The sequence below is a fragment of the Melospiza georgiana genome, chromosome 17, assembly GCF_028018845.1.
Source record: "Melospiza georgiana isolate bMelGeo1 chromosome 17, bMelGeo1.pri, whole genome shotgun sequence".
In the NCBI taxonomy this organism is placed as follows: Eukaryota; Metazoa; Chordata; class Aves; order Passeriformes; family Passerellidae; genus Melospiza; species Melospiza georgiana.
In genome coordinates this window covers 10,827,803-10,846,952 of record NC_080446.1, presented here as the reverse complement: position 1 = coordinate 10,846,952, position 19,150 = coordinate 10,827,803, and the positions used below count along the sequence as shown (strand labels likewise).

The 19,150-nt window shown below is 51.5% G+C and overlaps 1 protein-coding gene across 1 annotated transcript; it reads right to left on the bottom strand.

Moving 5' to 3' along the window:
- Positions 1-4,268: 4,268 nt before the first annotated feature.
- Positions 4,269-17,737, bottom strand: MYBL2 (MYB proto-oncogene like 2). Its single transcript, XM_058036578.1, has 15 exons — positions 17,718-17,737; positions 17,107-17,200; positions 15,933-16,004; positions 15,466-15,558; positions 13,650-13,870; positions 13,345-13,501; positions 13,180-13,182; positions 12,366-12,635; positions 10,775-11,161; positions 9,203-9,342; positions 8,217-8,316; positions 7,519-7,632; positions 6,893-7,009; positions 6,604-6,750; positions 4,269-4,612 (listed from the first exon to the last, which is right to left on the bottom strand). Exons 1-15 carry the CDS (start codon positions 17,735-17,737, stop codon positions 4,484-4,486), a joined length of 2,064 nt encoding a protein of 687 aa, XP_057892561.1. The 3' UTR covers positions 4,269-4,483.
- Positions 17,738-19,150: the final 1,413 nt, after the last annotated feature.

The following is a 19,150-nucleotide window of genomic DNA, read 5'->3' as shown; positions in this document are numbered from 1 at the left end:
AGCCACGGGGCAGGAGCCGTGGCAGGGAGGGCTCCAGAGAGCTGCAGGGATTATTAGGCAGAAATTAATCTGTAAAGAAAACTTAGCAACAGTTAGAGCAAATATTGATTTTGTGTTTGTCTGCTTGCACAGGGCCTGAGAAATGGCAGATTTAGACATTAACTGGGCTGTTTTGGCTTAATTCAAACCTCGATTTACACTGACCCTGGGAATAGACCAGTACATCAGCAGAACTGAATTTAAAATTTCTATTTTTTTTTTTTTCCTCTTATCTGGTCCTTTTCTCCAGATCTGACAGCAATTTTGGCACCTGTTACCTCCTGTACAATTAGAGATAACTCTATTTTCACAGCCAGGCACTGGGCTCTCCCTTCCCTAATGGACTGAATTAAGCACTTTCAGCAGCCCAGTGCCCCTGGCTGAACTCAGAACTGGGCACAGCAGAATGGCACCAAAACCCAAAAAAACAACCCCAAACCCCATCTTTAAAGACATCACTGTTGTACAAGGCATCCCATTCCCTGGGCTGGCTGCCTTGCTCAAAGTCAAAGCTTTGAGTGAACTTTCCAAAACTGAACACATTTTGAAAAAATCTAAGGGGGATTAGGAATGCGACATCTATTTATTTTCCTATAGCATCTATTTAGAATTTTGGGAAAACAAAACCAAACATAAAGCATTTACAATCACAAACCTGCTATAAATTATTAGATTTGCCTTTCACAAGCTGTTCTGGCCACTGCCAGCCACACTGGTACAGGCCAGAGACTGCCCATGGCCAGGGGAGGTGACCCTGTCCTTGTCCTTCAGGTAGTTTTGCAGAGTCTTTTTACACCAGGGGTTTTAACTCCCTGAAATTTCTCATTCCTGACATCTTCTCACTGGAAGCATTTATTTCCTCATCCTGGACCCTTTGGTTTCCACAGGAAAATGTTTTCCCCTGACCTAGTACCATATTTTAATACTTGATTATTCTGTTCAGGCAGAGATGAAGAACTGCAGTTTTCTCACTCCAGAAACAGGGGCAGGCAGGATTTTAAGTTTTCAAAGCACAGTTACTTTCCTGTCCAGCTGCAGCCAGCCCTTAGCACAAGTGGTCTCCATCTCCTGCAAGATTCAGGAGCTCCTCAGCTAATCCTCAGCACTCTAGCCCAGCTAGAATCATCCTTTTAATTTCCCAAATCTCTAAACCCACAGGTTAGAGTGACAAAAAAAGCACATGGGAAATTCTACGAGGTTATTGCTGAGCAAGTACTCAATAAAAACCATAAGCAAAGGCAGGAGAGGAAGCACTTTGCTGCTGTCAGTAATCCCCAGGATCAAAGGATTTTTTGGCAAAGCAGAAACCCTGGACCTCCCCACCTCAACCTCAGCACCCTCTTGCACTCATCCCAGGGTCCTTTCCTGCACTGAGCAGTGGTAAAGCCCATGGAACATTACTGGGGTGTAACCAATTAATATTGAGCTATTAATGATGCTGTAATGGAGAAATTCCCCTACTCTGTCACTGAGGAGCCATCAGAGGTCAGCAGGGCAAGGCTGGCTTGCAGCAGGAATTGCAGCCAGGCCAGCAGGGTCTCCTGCCACAGCTGCCAACATCTGGAGAACTCCACATCCCAGGAACACCAACAGGGATCCCATGCCCACAGAGCCCTTGCTTTGCCAGGGCTGGTTCCCTTGCTGAGCCTCGTCATTTGTCTTTTTCTTGTATTTCCTTCAAATACAAGAAATGCCCAAAGTACGAAGAATTTCTCTGTTCACCACTTGCATTCCTCCAGGTCAGATATCTCTCCCCATGGGTGTGGAACCAAAAGAGTCCCCCGTGAGCAACCTGCTGTTTGCACAGGCTTTAGCAGAATTAGCTGTGAAAACGAGATAAAAAGGTGTGAAATCCCTCTGAGCAACAGAAAGAGCCCAGCAGCTGAGAGCCCTTGGAGGGACACACAGCAGCTCCCACACTGCTGACCATGGAGCTGTGTGAGCTCAGTGCCCCTCAGCCACACCAGGCTCCATCCAAAGTAAGATTACCAATAAAACAACATGGATCTCCTTTTTTTAATCTCCTTACTCCGTTATTTTTACCCTTCCCAGCTGGAAACAACATCCTGTTAGCAGTCAGGGCACTGCCACAACCCAGGAGCTCTGGCTATGATATTCCCTTCCCACTCCTGGTAAAAATCCTTTAAAAATCCCTTTTAAAAAAACTTTTTTCCATGTCTGGACTCAACCAGAGAGTCATCTGATCCGTTGTGGAATGCAAACTACCAAAAGACAAACTTTAAAGTCAAGTAGAATATGGAGTTTGTACAAGAAGCTGGGCCATGGGAGGGGATTCCTCCCACACACTGCCAATGCTCATGGAACACTTTCATCCTGGTCTTTCATTTAAAGCTAAATTAAACATCAGATTTCCCTTTGTGAATGAAGGTTGGGCCACTTTGTGTCACTGCACAGGCCTCAAGGGACATCACCCAGGGACGTGGAGCTTCAGACTGGGAGGGGTCTCCAGCTCCAGCCCAGTAACTCCACAGCCAGCATGGAGTTCAACTTCCACGAGATTTTTACTGGAAAGAAAGCAGAGCATCCAAACTCACAGGAAAAACAAAGTGCAATCTTTTTTACCTCACCAATGTTGATTCCTGGGCCCCAGGACAGCCAAACCACACTGGCAACCTCAATACTAGAAGCAGCTCCCTTTTCCAATTAAAAGCTAATTCTTTATTTTACTCATCAACGATGCCAGACCTTGGCATTTTTCTGCCCCTTGAGCTTTCTCCACAAACGTTCTGCAGTACAGGACAGCCTGCACTGCCTGGATTTACAGCCTCAGAGAAGCAGTTTATTCTGTCTCATCCTCCTCTAATTTGGGGGCAGCTCTCAAACAGAGGGGCCAGGCTCACAGCCTGATTTACCCTGCAGCAGCCCCTGCCTGCTCAGAGCTCCAGGAAGGAATTGCAATTGCAGGCTTGGGTTTGTGTAGGCACCAGTGCAGGAACAGCCCAGCCCACCAAAGCCCCAGCAGAGAGGGATGGGTTTATGACGATTTTTCTTAAAATAACACCAGAATGGGAGCAGCTAAAGCCAGGCTTTCAGACAAGTGGTCCCAGCTGTCTTTCCAAAGCAAACACTGCAACACCGAGAAACAGAAATAAAAATTACTTCATGGATTTGCTCTGGCCCTGAGCTTGTAAAAATGAAAAATTAGCTGGGTTTCTAAACCTCCCTCATTTCCCAGGATCCAAGGTTTTATTAACAAGTTTGTCAGCAAGGATTTTCTGACTCTGTTTCCAGCATAAGCCACAACATGAAAGGAGATTTGTACAGCCCAGCTCTGGTTTTGCACCCTGGGGTGGGCACATCTTTGTTCTGTGCACAGCCCCAGGCGGAGGCAGATCTGCCAGGCTGGCTGTGGCCATGGAAAGCACAGCACAGCTCACCCAAAAAGCTCTTCCTGTTCTGTCGAGCTGCTCTGCAGTTTTCCCAACACCTTTCCAATTGCAAAGTTAATATGTTGCTAAAATCCCCACATTCCATCCTTGGCCACCTCAAACCAGGGCAGTGCTACTGTTCCCACACTGGAATAGCTACATGGTGCAACTTTAGTCTCCAAAGCAAGGGCAACAGAAAGGCTCTGCAACATCACACACTCCTGCTGCTCTTCTCCAGCCTCTGCAGAAATCCCAAATCTGACTTACATAAAGTAGCCAAAACTTCAGAACAGCTGATGAAACTCAGAGAGTGTGTGTCTGTGTGTGTGGGGAGAGCATCCCTTCTCCCTGCTGAGAAGCCAACAGGAATTCAACACCTTTCCAGGACAAAAAGCAAAGAGCCCCTACAAACCCCAGCACTTTGCTGCCTTCCCCCAGTGCTGTGAGGCAGAGGCAGAGTCCAAGGGATGTGAGCACCATCATTTATTGGAAGAGGGAGCACAGTCGTGGGGAGAGGCCCCTGCTGGAGCCATGGCAGCACAAAGCAGCCCCACAGGGAGCAGTGGCTCCAGGCACAGCTCACCCCATAGCACCACAGCCTCCTTCTCCAGCCCAGGGGACACTCCATCCCCTGGAGAAAGCCAGGAGAGACACTCAAGGCATGCAGGAACCTTCACAAAGTCATTGCTGAGGTACCAGAGCAGCAGCAGGAATCCAGGGATGCTGGGAGGTCAGTCTCCAGCATCTGCTGCTCCAAGGTGCAACACAGCTGCTGCTTCCAGTTCTCCAGAACTCAGGTCTTGCAGAGAGAGGTCTTGCTGTCAGCTCTCCAAGCCTCCCTTGTTTGCCTTTCCATAATGATCCCAAAGCTTGCATTCCACACACTAGCCAGCAGTTAGCCCCATTTATTACAATGTAGATCTACCTGGGAACTGAAGGGAAAAAAAATCCACTCCCATATACTAAAAGTCTGGCAGAAGATATTTTTTTCCTGTGGTTCCCCCTCCACTTATTAAAAAGGTTTAAAAAATAAGATTAGAAAGCAGAACAATCCTTCATGATAAGATTAAGGTCCTTGATGTGTGACTCTGTTTCAATGTGCCCAAAAACTGTCGAGCTTTCTCCTGCATGAAGAGTTGATCTCGAGTTCCACCACAGGCCACTGCTTTCCAAGCCCTGGTCATCTGCAGAGGGAAGAGAAAGGATGTGTACAACACAGTCAAGGCCAAGGACAAACATCTTGTGATATCCTGTTCTAAAAGACTGAAAAAATAAATAAAACTAGCAAGGGAAATAAAACTTCAGAAACCATCTCACAGCCAGGAGGAACTTGCCCACCACCAGTTACTCCTCACAGCTGAGGTGGCAGTTTCTGGGGTTTAGGGTCAGCAGTTTCCCAGGTGAGTGCTCTGCTTCAAGACAATCCCTTTCAGGGCTTTCCCTTACTTGCCTCAAGACAAAAACCCCAAAGCACAAACCTATTAAAATTCAGTGCCCTGAAGATATTCCAGAATGATAGAAGGAATTCAAGCACAGCTTTGGAGTTTATTGCCAACCAGTTCAACTCCTACAGGAGCTGCTGGGCCCCAGGTCTGTTTTGATCCAATGCCATCCTCAACAGCAATCTGGTGCCTTTGGTTTCAGCACAAAGGAGGAGCCAAAACCCAGGAGTGATTCAGTCTCTGCATGCAGAAAGGACACCCATGAGGTGTTTCTGCACTCCAGGAAACCCCCTGAGGATCCTCTGGTAAATGCCAGGACACAGGCAATGCCCTGAACTGGAAATACCTGCACTGCAGAGAACCAGGGCTCCAGTGTTGGCCACAGCAGGAATGTCCCACACAGCCCCAGAGTGGCTTTGGGCCCACTGAGGCTCAGCCCAGAGCTGGATCAGCTTCCTTAACTAAAAACTGCCTGCCAGCAGCATCAGAGCAGCACAATAAATCCCCAGAGGCAGCAGCAGCACAGACTGCCCTGCTGGCTGTGGGCAGAGGGATTTCACTGCACACCTGTGCTCTGTCACCACAGCAGCTGCCTCCCTGTCACCCCCAAAGTTTATTTATACAGAGCCATTAGCTCTCAGAGCAACACAACCCTGGAGAGGACAGGAGGAGAAATGGAAGTGCTTAAGAAGGGTTTATTTTGGGAAGGAGGAGGAATTACTCTGGCTGAAGGGTATTTATTTGTCAGAAGAAATAGGTTTCACAAGACAGCTCTAATGCAGGGACAGATCCCCCCTCACTGCAGTTTTCTGAGGACAACCCTGCACCTTCCTGGGATGGGAAAACACCATCACAGAAGCTCCTAGTTGCAGTTTAACCCCCCCAACAAGGACAGCACATGTTTCCATCCCCACTGAAGCTACCAGAGACCTCAAATGACTCAATCCAAGTAAATACCTATAAAATTATGGTCCAAATTTCCATACACTTAGACTTTATCTAAACCCAGCTAATAGGGATACTCCTCTATGAATGCATCCTGCCTGTGAGTGAAGGTTGTAGAGAGATCTGTTTATGCCCCAGAGGGCACTTGTAGGCTGCTGTGACTCCAGCACAGCTGTGCAGAGCTGAGGAGCAGAGCTGCTGTAACAGCACCAACCTCAGCACAAGGTACAAGGTGTCACACTGCCACTGGAGCTCTGTACTGCCACAGGGTCAGGATAAAGCAGGATAAAGCCAGTCTATGTTGCCTAAGGCACACAGCCTTCCCCACTACCCAGAAACACCCTAAAAAACACAGGGGTGGGAAATACCTTCCTGTTTAACCTTTATACAGCACTTCAGAGTTGCTCTGCCCTGAAAAGCAGAAAAAGATGAGCTTGCTGCTGTCCACTCAAGGAGTGCCCACTGGAAAAAGGAAGGTTTACTTTACTGCCAAAGCAGTCATCCAAGTTCCTTTCTGGGTGAGGATTTCCATGAGGAAATCCAGGGCTAAACATGCTGAGCAGTGTTGCAGTGTTTAATTCCAATAGAGCAGGCCACAGCTGTGTGTTTGAGGAACATAAAATGTCACCTCTGGCTCAGCATCTCCCAGCCTTGGTGTAAAGACAGCCCTGACAGTGCAGGGTTGCCTGGGCAGCAGTTCTGAGCTCCATCCCTCACTCCTCAAGGGCCAAGGGCTGCACTGCCAGATAAACCCTGCCTGGGAGAGCAGTGGCTGCTGCAGGGCTTACCGGTTCTGGTGGTCTGAAATGGCTTGGCATTTTCCTGTAGGACATTTTCTCTGGCTGCACTTGCACAAAGGCTCTGTTGAGCAAACCACTGTCATTCTTCCTGCTCGAGGAGGACAGGTTCAGGGACCTTGACAGGAAATTCACAGGCTGCACCAGGAGAAAAAGTGTAAGGAAAGAAGAAATCCAGCCCTTCATCCCCATGGGCTGTTCAAAGGCAGCTCCAGGCTGCTACTGCTGCTTTGCAGAGTTTTTTCAGAGCAGAGCCTGCTCTGAGCACACAATCCCTCACCTGGGCTCTTTTGAAACACACAGTTTTGGGTAGGGCAGGCGGGTTTTGTGTCGTGTCTTCATCCACAATGTCCAGGGCCAGAGATTTTCGGACCTTCTTGATGGGGCTCCTGCGCAGCTGGGGAATGCAGGGACACCAGTGTCAGCACAAAGCCACCCTGCAAAGGCCACCCTGAGGGCCCACCAAGGCCACAGCACCCCAGTTCTGCATGGCACCAGCACTTCAGGGGGAAGATGTGTGCAGCCTTCCCCACCACAGGGCACAGCAGCTTACAGTGCTCCCCCCTCCTGGCATCTTGAGCCATCAGTTTAGAGTTGGAGCTTTTAGTAAGAAGGGGAGGCCACCAAGAATTTGAGACTCTTCATGCCATCCCACAGCCTTCTGGGAGCTCAACATGCCCCAGGTGCTCCAAGTGTGCCAACAAGCCTGAGCTCAGTATAAACCAGCACACTACAGGAGGTACTTTAAGCAGGTCTTAACCTCAGGCACCTCTTGCTGATTAAAAGAGAACAGCCACAGGGCTAAAAGCATTTTGGCACCTATAGCAGGATGAATAAAACCAGCCAAAACACTCCTTAAGAGCACAGGGCAGCTTAGCAGCTGATATGGATGCACAGCCAGCTCACCCCTTGTTTCCTTTTCTGTTTCTCAGGCTTCACATCATCCTCGATGATGAGTTCAATGCCAGCTTCGCTTCGGAGCACCTCCTTCAAGTCTTCTTCCAGGTGAGGGGTCTGGGGCTGGGGGGGAAAGGCAGAGAGAGCACCAGGCAGTCAAAATCTCTGTGCTGGGCAGGCTCACAAGCATTCCCCTCAAGGGACAATGGGGTCAGGAGAGCCCACAGAGGGAGGACAAACACAAAAACTATTTGCTTCCCAGCTGGAAAAGATATGACAGGTTTTCTGTTTGACTGATGGATTTATAGGATCTATCCAGGTGCAGTCCAGGTGCAGGGACTTATCAGCTGAACCCCAGTGTGCCAGCAGACCTGTGTGCACACAAGGCCTGGGAGATCCAGCTCCTCAGGAGCCCTAGGCAGATCATTTCCCTGTTCCTCAATCCAAGCACTGCAGCCTGATGCAAGGCAGCTTTTGGCATTTTTAGCTGGTTTACAGAAGATCTAAAAGTCCTGCAGCTCCTTACAATGAAATGATCACTGTGACAATGTCCCCTTCACCCCTCCCCTCTCAGCCTGGCACTACCAAACTGCCCTTTGTTCTGGCACAGATAAGAGTTTGCTCACAGCCCTGCCCCAACCTTCCCCAACCCTGTGCCTCATTTGCATTCATCAGCCCCACAAGGCACAGCCCTGCCCAATAATTACCAGAGGTCTAATTGGTCCATATTTCTCCAGGGCATTTTTGAAAGGTGTGGGAGTGTGAGGTGTGTTGTCCACCACATATGTCTGATCTGGTGTGACAAACCTGGGAGCAGAGAGGGAAAGACAAGAGATCAGACAGGCTGTAAGCCACACAAGGCCACAGCCCAGCCAGCAGCTGAGCACAACAGAGTGCCCACAGTGAGCTCGGACACTCACTCCCTGCAGCTCAGAGAAGAGCTGTTTTGGGGGAGAAAACAGCGATTTAAGGAAATCCCCAGCTGTGGGATCTCAGCACCTCAGGATGGAGGTGCAGAGTGGCCGAGACCACCCTTGGGGGGCTCGGGAGTCCTGGAATGTTGCCAGAAGTGTCTGGTGGCTGGACTTTGATCCTGCACGGGAGACGACACCTGTATGAGGATGGGAGGATTTCACTGGGGTGAATGGTGAAGGGATAAGTTAATTAGAATGTGAAACACAGAGTTTAGGATTTCTGTACAGGGGGGTCTAAAGAAGTAAGATGGAGGAATTGGGGCGTGTCCTGTCCTTCTTCTTCTTGGCCTCCATCTTCTGTGGTGATGGTGGCACTTTGGGATTGGTTATTACTAGAAGTGCACTGGTTAATAAGGGTAAAAGGTATTGGGGAAAAATTATAAATATTGTATACGTAATTTTGAGTATAAAGATAGGTGAGCGCCCCAGGGGCTCTCAGTCTGCTCATGGCTGGCTGCTGAGCAGACCTCTGTCGGGCCGAGAGAAAATCTTTTAGATAAACAATTAATAAACACCGAGAGCGAGAAAAGATCTGAAGTCTCTCCTCATCCTTTGAAGCGCCGGACTGTCCAAGGCCACCCTGGGCCTTTCCAGGCCACCTAAACAGCTGAGAAACTGACACCCAGCCTGTCTTGCACCTTTCTCAGTAATACCATGACAAGTACTGAGAGCTGTGTCTGAGCTGGACCAGACTGCTGTGTGGGAAAGGGAGGACTTACGCTAAGTTCTTCTGGAGCAGAGGGGTCTTGTCCCTGTGCAGTGGGGTGGTGACAATCACCTTCTGGCTGCACACAGGCGTGGAGGTCAGGGAGGGGTTCTCCAGTTCTAGTGTATCCTGTTTGCTCCAGAAGTTCAAGAACTGTACAGCACAGGAAAGAAAAATTAAAGACACTCAGTCTCAAGCTGCCCAGCATTGCATCCCAAACCATTACTTTTCCTTAAATGTGAGGGAAACCCTGAAGTAGAAACAACCCTCCCAAACCTGTGGGGGTTACAGGCTCACAGTTCTGTAAATGGATACACAAAAGTTGCCAGAAGGTGCCTCACACCTATAAAGATTATTCACTTCCCATAAAGCTGATACAACTATCAGAGCTACCAGTTACAGAGTAAAGAGAATCTCTCCTTGCACTGGTAATCCCAGCTCACCCAACTCAGGCTGGCAAACGTGAGGGAAGTCCATGTAACACAAACTGTACAATTTAACAGGTCTTGCACTGAGCTGTCTTCAGCTTAAATATGAGAAAACAGCAAGCTGTATTAGCTATTCTAGGGTCTTACTTCCCAGCAGCCAGTGAGGGACAGCTCTGCTCCCATAAGGAACAGTGTTTGTACCAAAGAGGCTCTTGGAAGAGAAAAACTGTGTTTGTGACATTCACTGATGGCTGAAGCTCAGCTTGAGGCAGGGCATGCACTTTTGTCTTCTCAGACTCACTCCACACATTCCTGCTTTTCACACTCTGCAGAGCTGGACATTATGGGACCTGCTCTGATTTCTTCTTTGTGCTGGGCTTTCATTCAAGGTCCTCCTGAACCTGCATTTTGGACTCTCCTGCAGTGCCTCTCCCATGTTTTCTGCTGCAGAAACAGCAGAAATAAAGGCCTGGAAGGTACAGCTGGGGAGGGTCTGGACAACAGAGTTGCATTGGGAACTGTGCTGGAGAATGCAGCAGCCTTTATTTTGATTTATAGACACAACTTCACCCCTTCTACATGAGACACTCGTGGGTCTGACCACCACAGTGCTCCAAGGTGATGTGTGTTGGAGACCACACGTGAAGACAATGTGGGAGTCACAGCAAAGGCTGAAAGATCCTGAGCCCCTTTTGCAACAAAGGCCAGGAGCATTTCCATAGACACAGAAAGACAGATCTGCACAAGGTGTTTGTTTGCAGTTCAGTCACACAGGCTGGGCAGCAGATAGGGAAAGCAAGTTTACACTAGTGCCACTCTGCTGCCCACAGCTGGGGCAGCAATACCCTGGGGACAGCAGCAGTGTGCTCTCCCTCACACCCTGGTATGCAAGAGAGGGCTCCTTCCTCATGATGTGCCCTGCCCCTCAGACAGGGTAGCTGGGCTTTCTTAAAGCTGCAGTCACTCCCAGATGGAGACACAGGCTGCTGCTCCCACAGGAACGGCAGCACTGAAGAGAAGCAGTGCCAGAAACCAGCTCTGAGCCTTCTTTTGGTGCAGGAACACACTCTGCACACTGGCACAGCCTCTCTCAAGGCAGGAGGAGCACAAAGCTGGCAGAGCTGATGGGCATACATGACATTAGGGCAAGAAGATACCTGGGATGGAGAGAAGGGCAGTGTCTTTACAGGGGTGCCCTTGGGCGTCATGCTGTTGCAGGAGTCCAGGAAGGACATGCTGGTGCTGGCGACGTTCTCTGTGACAGGTGAGAGGGAGACCTTCCTCTTCTTCTGCCTCTTCAGCACCGAGGGTGGGGTGCCAAAGCTGCCCTCAGCGTGGGGGGAGATGGGGATGAGCTCTCCCTTGCTGCTCCTGCTCAGGTCAGAGATGGTGTGGCCATCCAGGCGGTACTCGGTGACACTGGGCAGTGCCGGGGCCGCCTCGCCGGGCGCTGCTCTGGCTGGGCTGGCACTGCCACTGCTGCTGCCAGCCAAGGGCTCCTCAGGCAGGTCAAACTGGGTCAGGTCACACCACCCATCTGGGTCCTGCACACAAGGGAAAGCGTCAGCAGCAGCCCAGGGTGGCAGCTGAGCAGACAGACCGGTGAACTGGGAGGCGAAATAAGTTGGGGAGTGAGATGGCACCAAGCTTTGGAAGGAGCCTGGGCAGGGACAGCTCAAACCCTGCTCTCCTCTGCCATAGCAGAGCAGGGATCTGGCCCAGCTGAGAGCTGCTGCTTGTGCACAGGGCAGCTTTTTCTATTTATGCAAAGCTGGTTTCCCTGTTTGGTTCACAGCACAGCTGCACAAACAGCTGCACCCCCTCAGACAAAGGACAAAACAAACAGCTGGGCAGAGGGCTGGGGACAGGGACTGAAGGAAGAACTATCACCCGAGCAACCCACAGTCTTGGGCACACCTGTAGAGCTGGGCACAGGGCTCTGGTGTAACCTGCACAGCTGAAAGCAGATTAAAACTAACCAGACCAGCTCAGAAGTGAGCTGCTTCACAGCTCCACCCCAGCAGCAACACCCAGCAGCACACAAGCAGGCCCCAAGGGCCCACAGATGTGTTGCTCAGCCTCAGGCACACCATCTTGCTATACAGAGGCAAAGTGACTCCTTCATGCCTCAGGCAGGCTGAGGGCTGCAGAGGAAACTTCCCTCTGATGGCAGCAAAGTGCCCTGTAGATTTTAGCCAGCCTCCCACCCTGGTGTGCCTCTGTCACCCAGGGGACCTCACACTGCTTGACTGGCTGAAAATAACTAATTTCAGTGAAGCTCCCTCCATTGAAAACAAATGGTTGCAGTTATGCCAGTGTGAAGGGGTCTGTCCTGCATAGTACAATGGGCTTGGCTTATTCCCAGTCTGTCCTGTCCTATCCCACCCCAGGACAGAAAGGGCAGTCAGTGAGCACAGGCCTGAAGCATTGCAAAAAGGAGAGCTGGGCACACTCTGGCTGACAAAGAAGGGCTGGAAATCAAGTTTGCCAGCACTTACAGCCTCCCACACAGGCAGAGCCCATGCACAAGGACATCCAGCTAGGAAAAGCTACAAGCCCACAGCAATGCTGGCAGAGCTGGAAAGATCTAATCCAGCCCTGGAAGAGAGACAGGGGCAGGCTGCATGGCAGTGACTGACCCAGTCCTCCTCAGGGTGATGATCAGGGGGATCCAGTAAGTTCACTCAAACAAGAGGGGTAAGGATAACACCCTAACAGTAACTGGAGGAACAAAGGTCTGTTACTTACAGATTCAATCATATCCAGAGCTTCACTGAGGGCTGGGGCACAAGCTGGGTACAAATAGTTGGCAGCTTCAACAACCCATTTGTATGGTGATTCCACCAATGAAGCGCCATCCTCGGGCACTGCATCATCTGGGGTCCCCTCCACGTTCTGCTCTGCCACTTCTGCAGCTGGCAGCTCCAAGGGCAGCTCCTGCACACCTGTCACTTCCTCATCACTGACATCTTCTTCCTTTATTTCAGAGACATCCACTGGCCAGTTTGGCAGGACATTCTTGGCACACACACAAAGAAAGACCAGACATCAGCAGAAAGCAAGGGAACAGTGTCAAATCTTGGGGACAGAGAGCACCTGGACACATTCAGCTTTGCCCACCCTCCTACCTGCCACTGGGTTTGTTTCACATCCCCATTCTCCCTCACTGCTCTGTCCCATACACTGCCTAAGGAGTCCATACAACATAATGAGCACAGGACTCTTTAATTGAAGATTTCATTTAACAGTGTCCCAGGAGAAAGTTGTACTTAGGCTGAGCATGTAGCACTAGTTCTTTTTCCTATTTATCAGGAGCCTGCCTTCAAAAACTACATGCTATCTTCATGAAAACAATCACTGGGTGTACTTCCCTGCTTCCTTTTCTAGAGGAAAGGAACACAGTATCTCTTCACCCTGCTCCCACACATACACTGTCTGGAGCAGCCTCCTCCTCCCACCAGCAACAATGAAGCCAAAAGAATATTCAGTGTCTAAGACAGACTTGATGCTGGGATTGGCAAGGTAACAGCTCTAGCAGACTGCTGTCTACTGCCTGGATAACACCCTCAGTCTCCTGGAGAGAGAGAGTTGGGAGGCTGGGGAAGGCACAGACTGTCCATGCAGACACCAGGCTGTGGAAAAGGCAGTGAGAGGCAGCAGAAGGGTGGATGAAGAGCTCCAGAATACATTAGCAGGGCAGAGACTGACCCAGCTCCAAGTGCAGTACCTGGCTCTCAGCTGTTGTCTGACTTTGCTTCTCCTTGTTATCCACCTCCACAAGCAAGTACAGAGACTTGGACTCCTTGGTTTCATTGAGGAAACCTCCCGTGTCCACCTTCCTCTTGATGGTGGAGTTCCAGTGATTCTTCACAGCATTATCAGTCCTGCAGAGAGAGCAGAAGGGAACAAACCATCACTTGCAGCAGCTTTAAAGCACAGCTAGCAGCTCCACCACCCTGCCCAACCCCATCCCAAGAGCCTAACACACAGATCTGCCAGCAGGGAAGGCAGCAGTGAGCAGAGGGGTCCTACCTGCCAGGCAGCAGCTTGGCAATCTCTGCCCAACGGTTCCCCAGGACCTTGTGGGCCTCAAAGATGATGCGATCCTCCTCCTCTGTCCACGAGGACTTCTTCACCTCAGGGTTCAGGTGGTTGTGCCAGCGCTCCCGGCACTGCTTCCCCAACCTCCCTTTCAGGTGCTTGGCTATCAGGGTCCACTGCTTGGTGCCATATTTTTTAACCAGTTCAATCACCTTTGGAGAGAGTGGGAGGGAAATAAGGAAATGGAAAAAAAAAAAAGGAGGGGAAGGTCAGTGCAGTCATCTTCAGGCTTTGCTCTTTGCCTTTCCTGGGACCAGGTAAGGGCAGACAAAGGAAGGCCCCTTTGGAGGACAAGCTGGAGGGAGCCAGCAGGGCTATCAGGTGTTCCAACCCTCATGAGAGCAATAATTCTGCCAAATTTCTGTAGGAAGCTGCTTCCATGCAGACATTTTGCCACAGGGCACCTGTGAATGCAGATGACCCCTGACAGGAGATGGGGTGGAGACTGGCAGGTGCCCAGATGTAGAAACACATTCCCATTCCTGAGCAAGGGCCAAGTCCCACCTGCTCCAAGGCTCCCCTGCCCTCCCTACTTGCAAGGACCTGGCTGTGTGACAACTGTCCCCATCATTGTGGTACACCCAAGACAGACAAGGCTGCAGCTCCAAGCCCTGACAGCACCAGGACACACAGGGAGATATTTAAATTCACTTCAGAACCATCCACTTTGCCACTTATCCTCCACCCAGGGCTTTGTCACTTCTGCCAGAGCCCCAACACAAATATTTCTGGGCACTGAATCCACTCTGGGCTCCTAAAATATCCAGGGCACAGTCAGGATGAAACAATCTGCAATGTTCAGCCACCAAAATCCTGGCTGAGGAGTTCTCAAAGAACATTTCTACCCTGACCAGCTGTGCTGAGCTGAAAGGTGCAGGTAGAAGTGATGCTCATGTAACAAATGTCCCTGCTGCAGACTCTTGCCTTTCAAGCACAGAAAAATGGACCAAAGATGCCAAACTGAAGCCAAGGAGCTGGGCAAAGCAATGAGGAGAGAGCTGGAGCCCAGCCTGGCCAGGATGGGTAGGCTGGCAGTCAGGACAAGGCAAAGGGAAGGGGAAAGCAGGCAACAACTGCTCTGCTGTAAGAACAGGGAACAACATCAGGAGAAGCTTCCTTAGGGCTTGACAAATCATAATGGGACCAAAAGGGAAAGAAGCTGGGGAGCAGGAGTTTTACAGAGAATCTGATAAACTAAGATGCTCTGTACCAGAAAACCTTGGTAAAATTGGGATTTCACTCCAACTTTTCTAAAGTACAGATGATGAGTCTGTCTGAGCTGGCCCCTCTTGGCTGACTCTGGATTCAGCAGAGAAACAGGCTCACAGAAGTCATGATTCACCCAGCCAACCTCAGACATGCACTCCAGCCTGCCTACAGTGGCACAGGAAATGCCAGTTTTATTTTCTCTTAGATCCAACCTGGCCAGGCCAGGTGGAGACCTGCCAGCAGGCAGATGAATTAATTCCCTTTTCAGCTCTCTCCCTTGGCAGCACTGTACTGTAGCAGCACTGTGTGAAAGGGGGAAGGTGTTTACCTGGAGGGGCCTAGATCACATCACATGACATCTCAACCATGGCTGCCTGGGCTGCTCAGGGCAGGACAGACAGAGCTGCTCTCACAGGTACCCACCAGGGAGAACAATTAACACAACACAGTGTGCAGCACCTGAGGAGGGGTCTGACATCCCCACCCTCTCTGCAGACAAACACAGTCCAACACTCTGATCCTCTCAGCCCTGACTTACCTTTTGATCCTCCTCTTTGGTCCACGGGCCCTTAACCAGGTCTGGATTCAACACCCTGAGCCAGCGGTACTGACACTGCTGGTCACTGCGGTTCTGGGAACAGCAATGGGAACATTCTTGTGTCAGACCAGGGGCTCCAGAGGCCCAGAAACCTCCCCAAGTGACAGCAGACCCCACACAGCCAGGCTGTCCCACAGAACACCTGCACAAGCACACAGAGAACACAAATGGAGGTCCTGGGCCCAGGGCACCAGACACAGGGACAGGAACCTCAATTTCTCACCAACAGACTCACCATGGGAAACCTTCTATACACGAAGGTCCCCCTACCCTGAAGCAGCCCCATTTCACAGCTTGGAGCCATGAAGTCAGAGCAGAGTCAGAAAAGAGTCCCACTGCACAGACACAGGGAAGCAGCAACATGCAAACACTGGAATTGATTCCCAGCTGGGCATGGGGTCACTCACAGGAAAGTGGCTGGCCAGGAATTTCCAGTCATTCTGCCCATAATGGCTCACCAACATCTTCAGCTGCTCATCCTGCAAAGGACAAAAACATCCACTTTCAGATACATTGAAAACACACACCACAGGGCTGATGACATTAAAAGAACAAGTTACATGTTTTGAACTGTCAAGGTTTTGTTGGCACTGTGTGCTCAGGGGAGGAAGGCAGCTCACAGCAGTGTTTAGCAGCCCTCCAGCACATGGAGGCCAACTGGAACAGACTGGTTCTGAGCTCTGTACTAGGACAAGCTCATACATTAAGTACAAAACAAGAGCTCAGCTCTGTCCCTTTACAATCTGGTTCAAACCCTGTGGCAAGGGCCTGTTTAGCCAGCCCCAGAACACTCCTGACCAGACAGCCCATCTCCCAGCCCAGCCACTGGCTTTGTCTGGCCAGGAAAGCTGACTGATTGGAGCGTATCACCACCTGCACAGTGCTCTTCTTTCAGTGCCACAGGACTCTACAGCATTTCTTTTGTGATCCCTGCTATAGCCTGGGTATGCAAACTCCCACAGCTCACAGAAAGCCTGTTAGAGACATCCTTATCTGTGAGCTCTGAGTAATTCAATAATGAAATTATTCCCTGCCCAACAGGAGCCCAAGGCTTTGCTCCCTCCACAAAGGTCACCTTCCTTGGTGTTCTGACCCAGCTGTAGTTTTCACACAGCACAAACTGATAGTGAAACTGGGAGGAAGGAAGAGAATATCCCAGTTAACTTCAGGCTCTCAGCCAGGATGACTAAACCATAATCCCAAGTGTCAATGCTCCAGAAAAAGGAGTACATTTCCACTGCACATTTCAGCTCATTGGAGGCCTCAGCCCTCATCTGGACTCCTCTGTGCTCACAGGAGTGCTGCAGGCAGTGGTGTTTCACTCAGTACTCACAGGCTTAAGTTAAAAATGTTTGAGCTCTTGCTCTTCAGGCTGCACTTCAAACTCCCCTGAACCTCTGAGCCTCATTCAGGCCTGAGCTCAGTATAAAAGACACAAGGTCCTCTCCAGGAGGAGAGACAGGAGGAGGTGAGATCATGGCCAGAAGGTGAGGGCTGGGGTGGAGTCACCCAAGCCCAGGGTGCCATGTCAGAGGCACCAGCCCAAAGCACCTCTCTCGGAAATGTCAGGCTCTCACTCACCTCTTCTGGTGTCCACTTGACTTTGCACCTGCCATCCCGCTGCTCCGGCACATCCAAATCCGTGTCCTGGTAATGCTGCTCATCCTGGTCTTCGCTAGGGGGAAATAAAGGAAAATTATCATTTCTACCTGATAAAAAAAGCAGGAGAGGGAGCAACTTCCACTACACAGAGCAGAGCTCCAGATCTCCCCCTTCCAGCACCGAGCCCCAGCCTCACCGACAGCCACCCACACAGTCCAGACTGAAAGGAGATCCTCCACTTTAGGCGCCAGCTGGAAAGTTTTATTCTGCCCAGAGCAGGGGAAAGAGTATTTCTTTCCATTTCTTTCCCTTCTGTCCCTCGGGGTGGACTTTGCATGGGGGCACCCAGGCACAGCTCAGCAGCTGGCGCAAAGGGGCGCGGGGATCGGTGCGGGCAGCGCCGCGGGGCTCCCGCTCGCCCCCCGCTCCCGAGCGGGCAGAGCCGGGGCGCTGTCCCAGCGCGGGTACCGCGGGGCCGCCGCCCCGCATCCCGCTGTCCGGCCGGCGAGCGGGAACGGGGCGGCCGGGAGGAGCCTCCGGCGGCCGGGAGCGGGCGCGGGCAGCGGCGGCGCGGCGGGGCCGGCACTCACCCGCGGGCGCGGCGAGCCATGTCGGGCCGGGCCGGGCCGCGCTGAGGGCCGGGCGCGGGTCCGGAGCGGCGGCGCTGGCGGCGCTTTCCTATCTCGCGCCAACGGCGCTCCCCCCGCGCGGGGCCGGGCCGCGCATGCGCGCCGCGCATCCCGCCCGCACAAAGAGGCGCGCGCGGGAGGGCGCCCGCCCGCCCCGCCCTCTGCTCCCTCAGGGAGCCCTCAGCGAGCGGGGACACGGCATACACACCTGATACCCCGCATCCAGCCCGGCACCGAGCCGGGACATCCCGCATCCACCCTTACATTGACCCGGGACACCCGGCATCCAGCCCTACTCCGAGCCGGGACGCACCGCATCCATCCCTACATCGAGCCGGGACAGCCGGCATCCACACCTGACACCCGGCATCCAGCCCTACACCGAGCAGGGACACCCTGCATCCACACCTGACACCCGGCATCCAGCCCTACACCGAGCAGGGACACCCTGCATCCACACCTGACACCCGGCATCCACCCCTACACCGAGCCAGGACACCCGGCATGCACCCCTATACCGAGCCGGGACCATCCGCATCGACCCGACAGACCGTATCCACCCCTACACCGAGCCCTGACACCCCGCGTCCATGCTTACACCGAGCCAGGACACCCCACATGCAGCCCTGACACCCCGCATCCACCCCCACACCGAGCCAGGACATCCCTCATCCAGCCCTGACACCAAGCAGGGACACAGGGCAGGAACATCGCACATGTTACAGAACCACAGAATATTCCAGGCTGGAGGGGACCCTCAAAGATCATCAAAGTCCAGCTCCTGGCCCTACCCAGGACAGCCACAACAATCCAACCCCGTGCTTGACAGCACTGCCCAAATATTAACATATACTGTCTATATCAATGTAAGGTCTGTACACATGGATATTCCTAATCAACAGCTCACAAAACACAAGGCAAGACTTGAAGTGTCACCTTACTAAGGACCCACTGACAGGACAACCACAAGCCAGCCCACAGAGTACCTCCTTCAATCAGCCATCACCCACTCTCACTGCCCCTGTGCTTAATAAACGGCAAACAGAAGCTCCTCCCTCTCCCAAATTAGCTTAATTAGGAAATCATGCTGTTAATTGATTACCAGAACTATAAAACTGCTGTAAGTAACACAAGTAGAGAAGGGTCGAGAACATCAAAGGGTCTTCACAGGAGCTGAAGGTACTATTTATTCTGTTTTCTTATTCCTTCATTTATTTCCTAAATGGTAAAAAAAGCAGGGTTTATTCTCTTAAAGAAGACTTTCCTTCTAGACTGGCTATACAGCCCCATTACAGTAAATTTAGGAGCTATTTATCACTGTTTAACGTGCAGTCAGAGCAGAGTTAAGCTGAGTTTGGAGTATAGCCATGCCCTTCCCTGGCCTACCCAGTCCT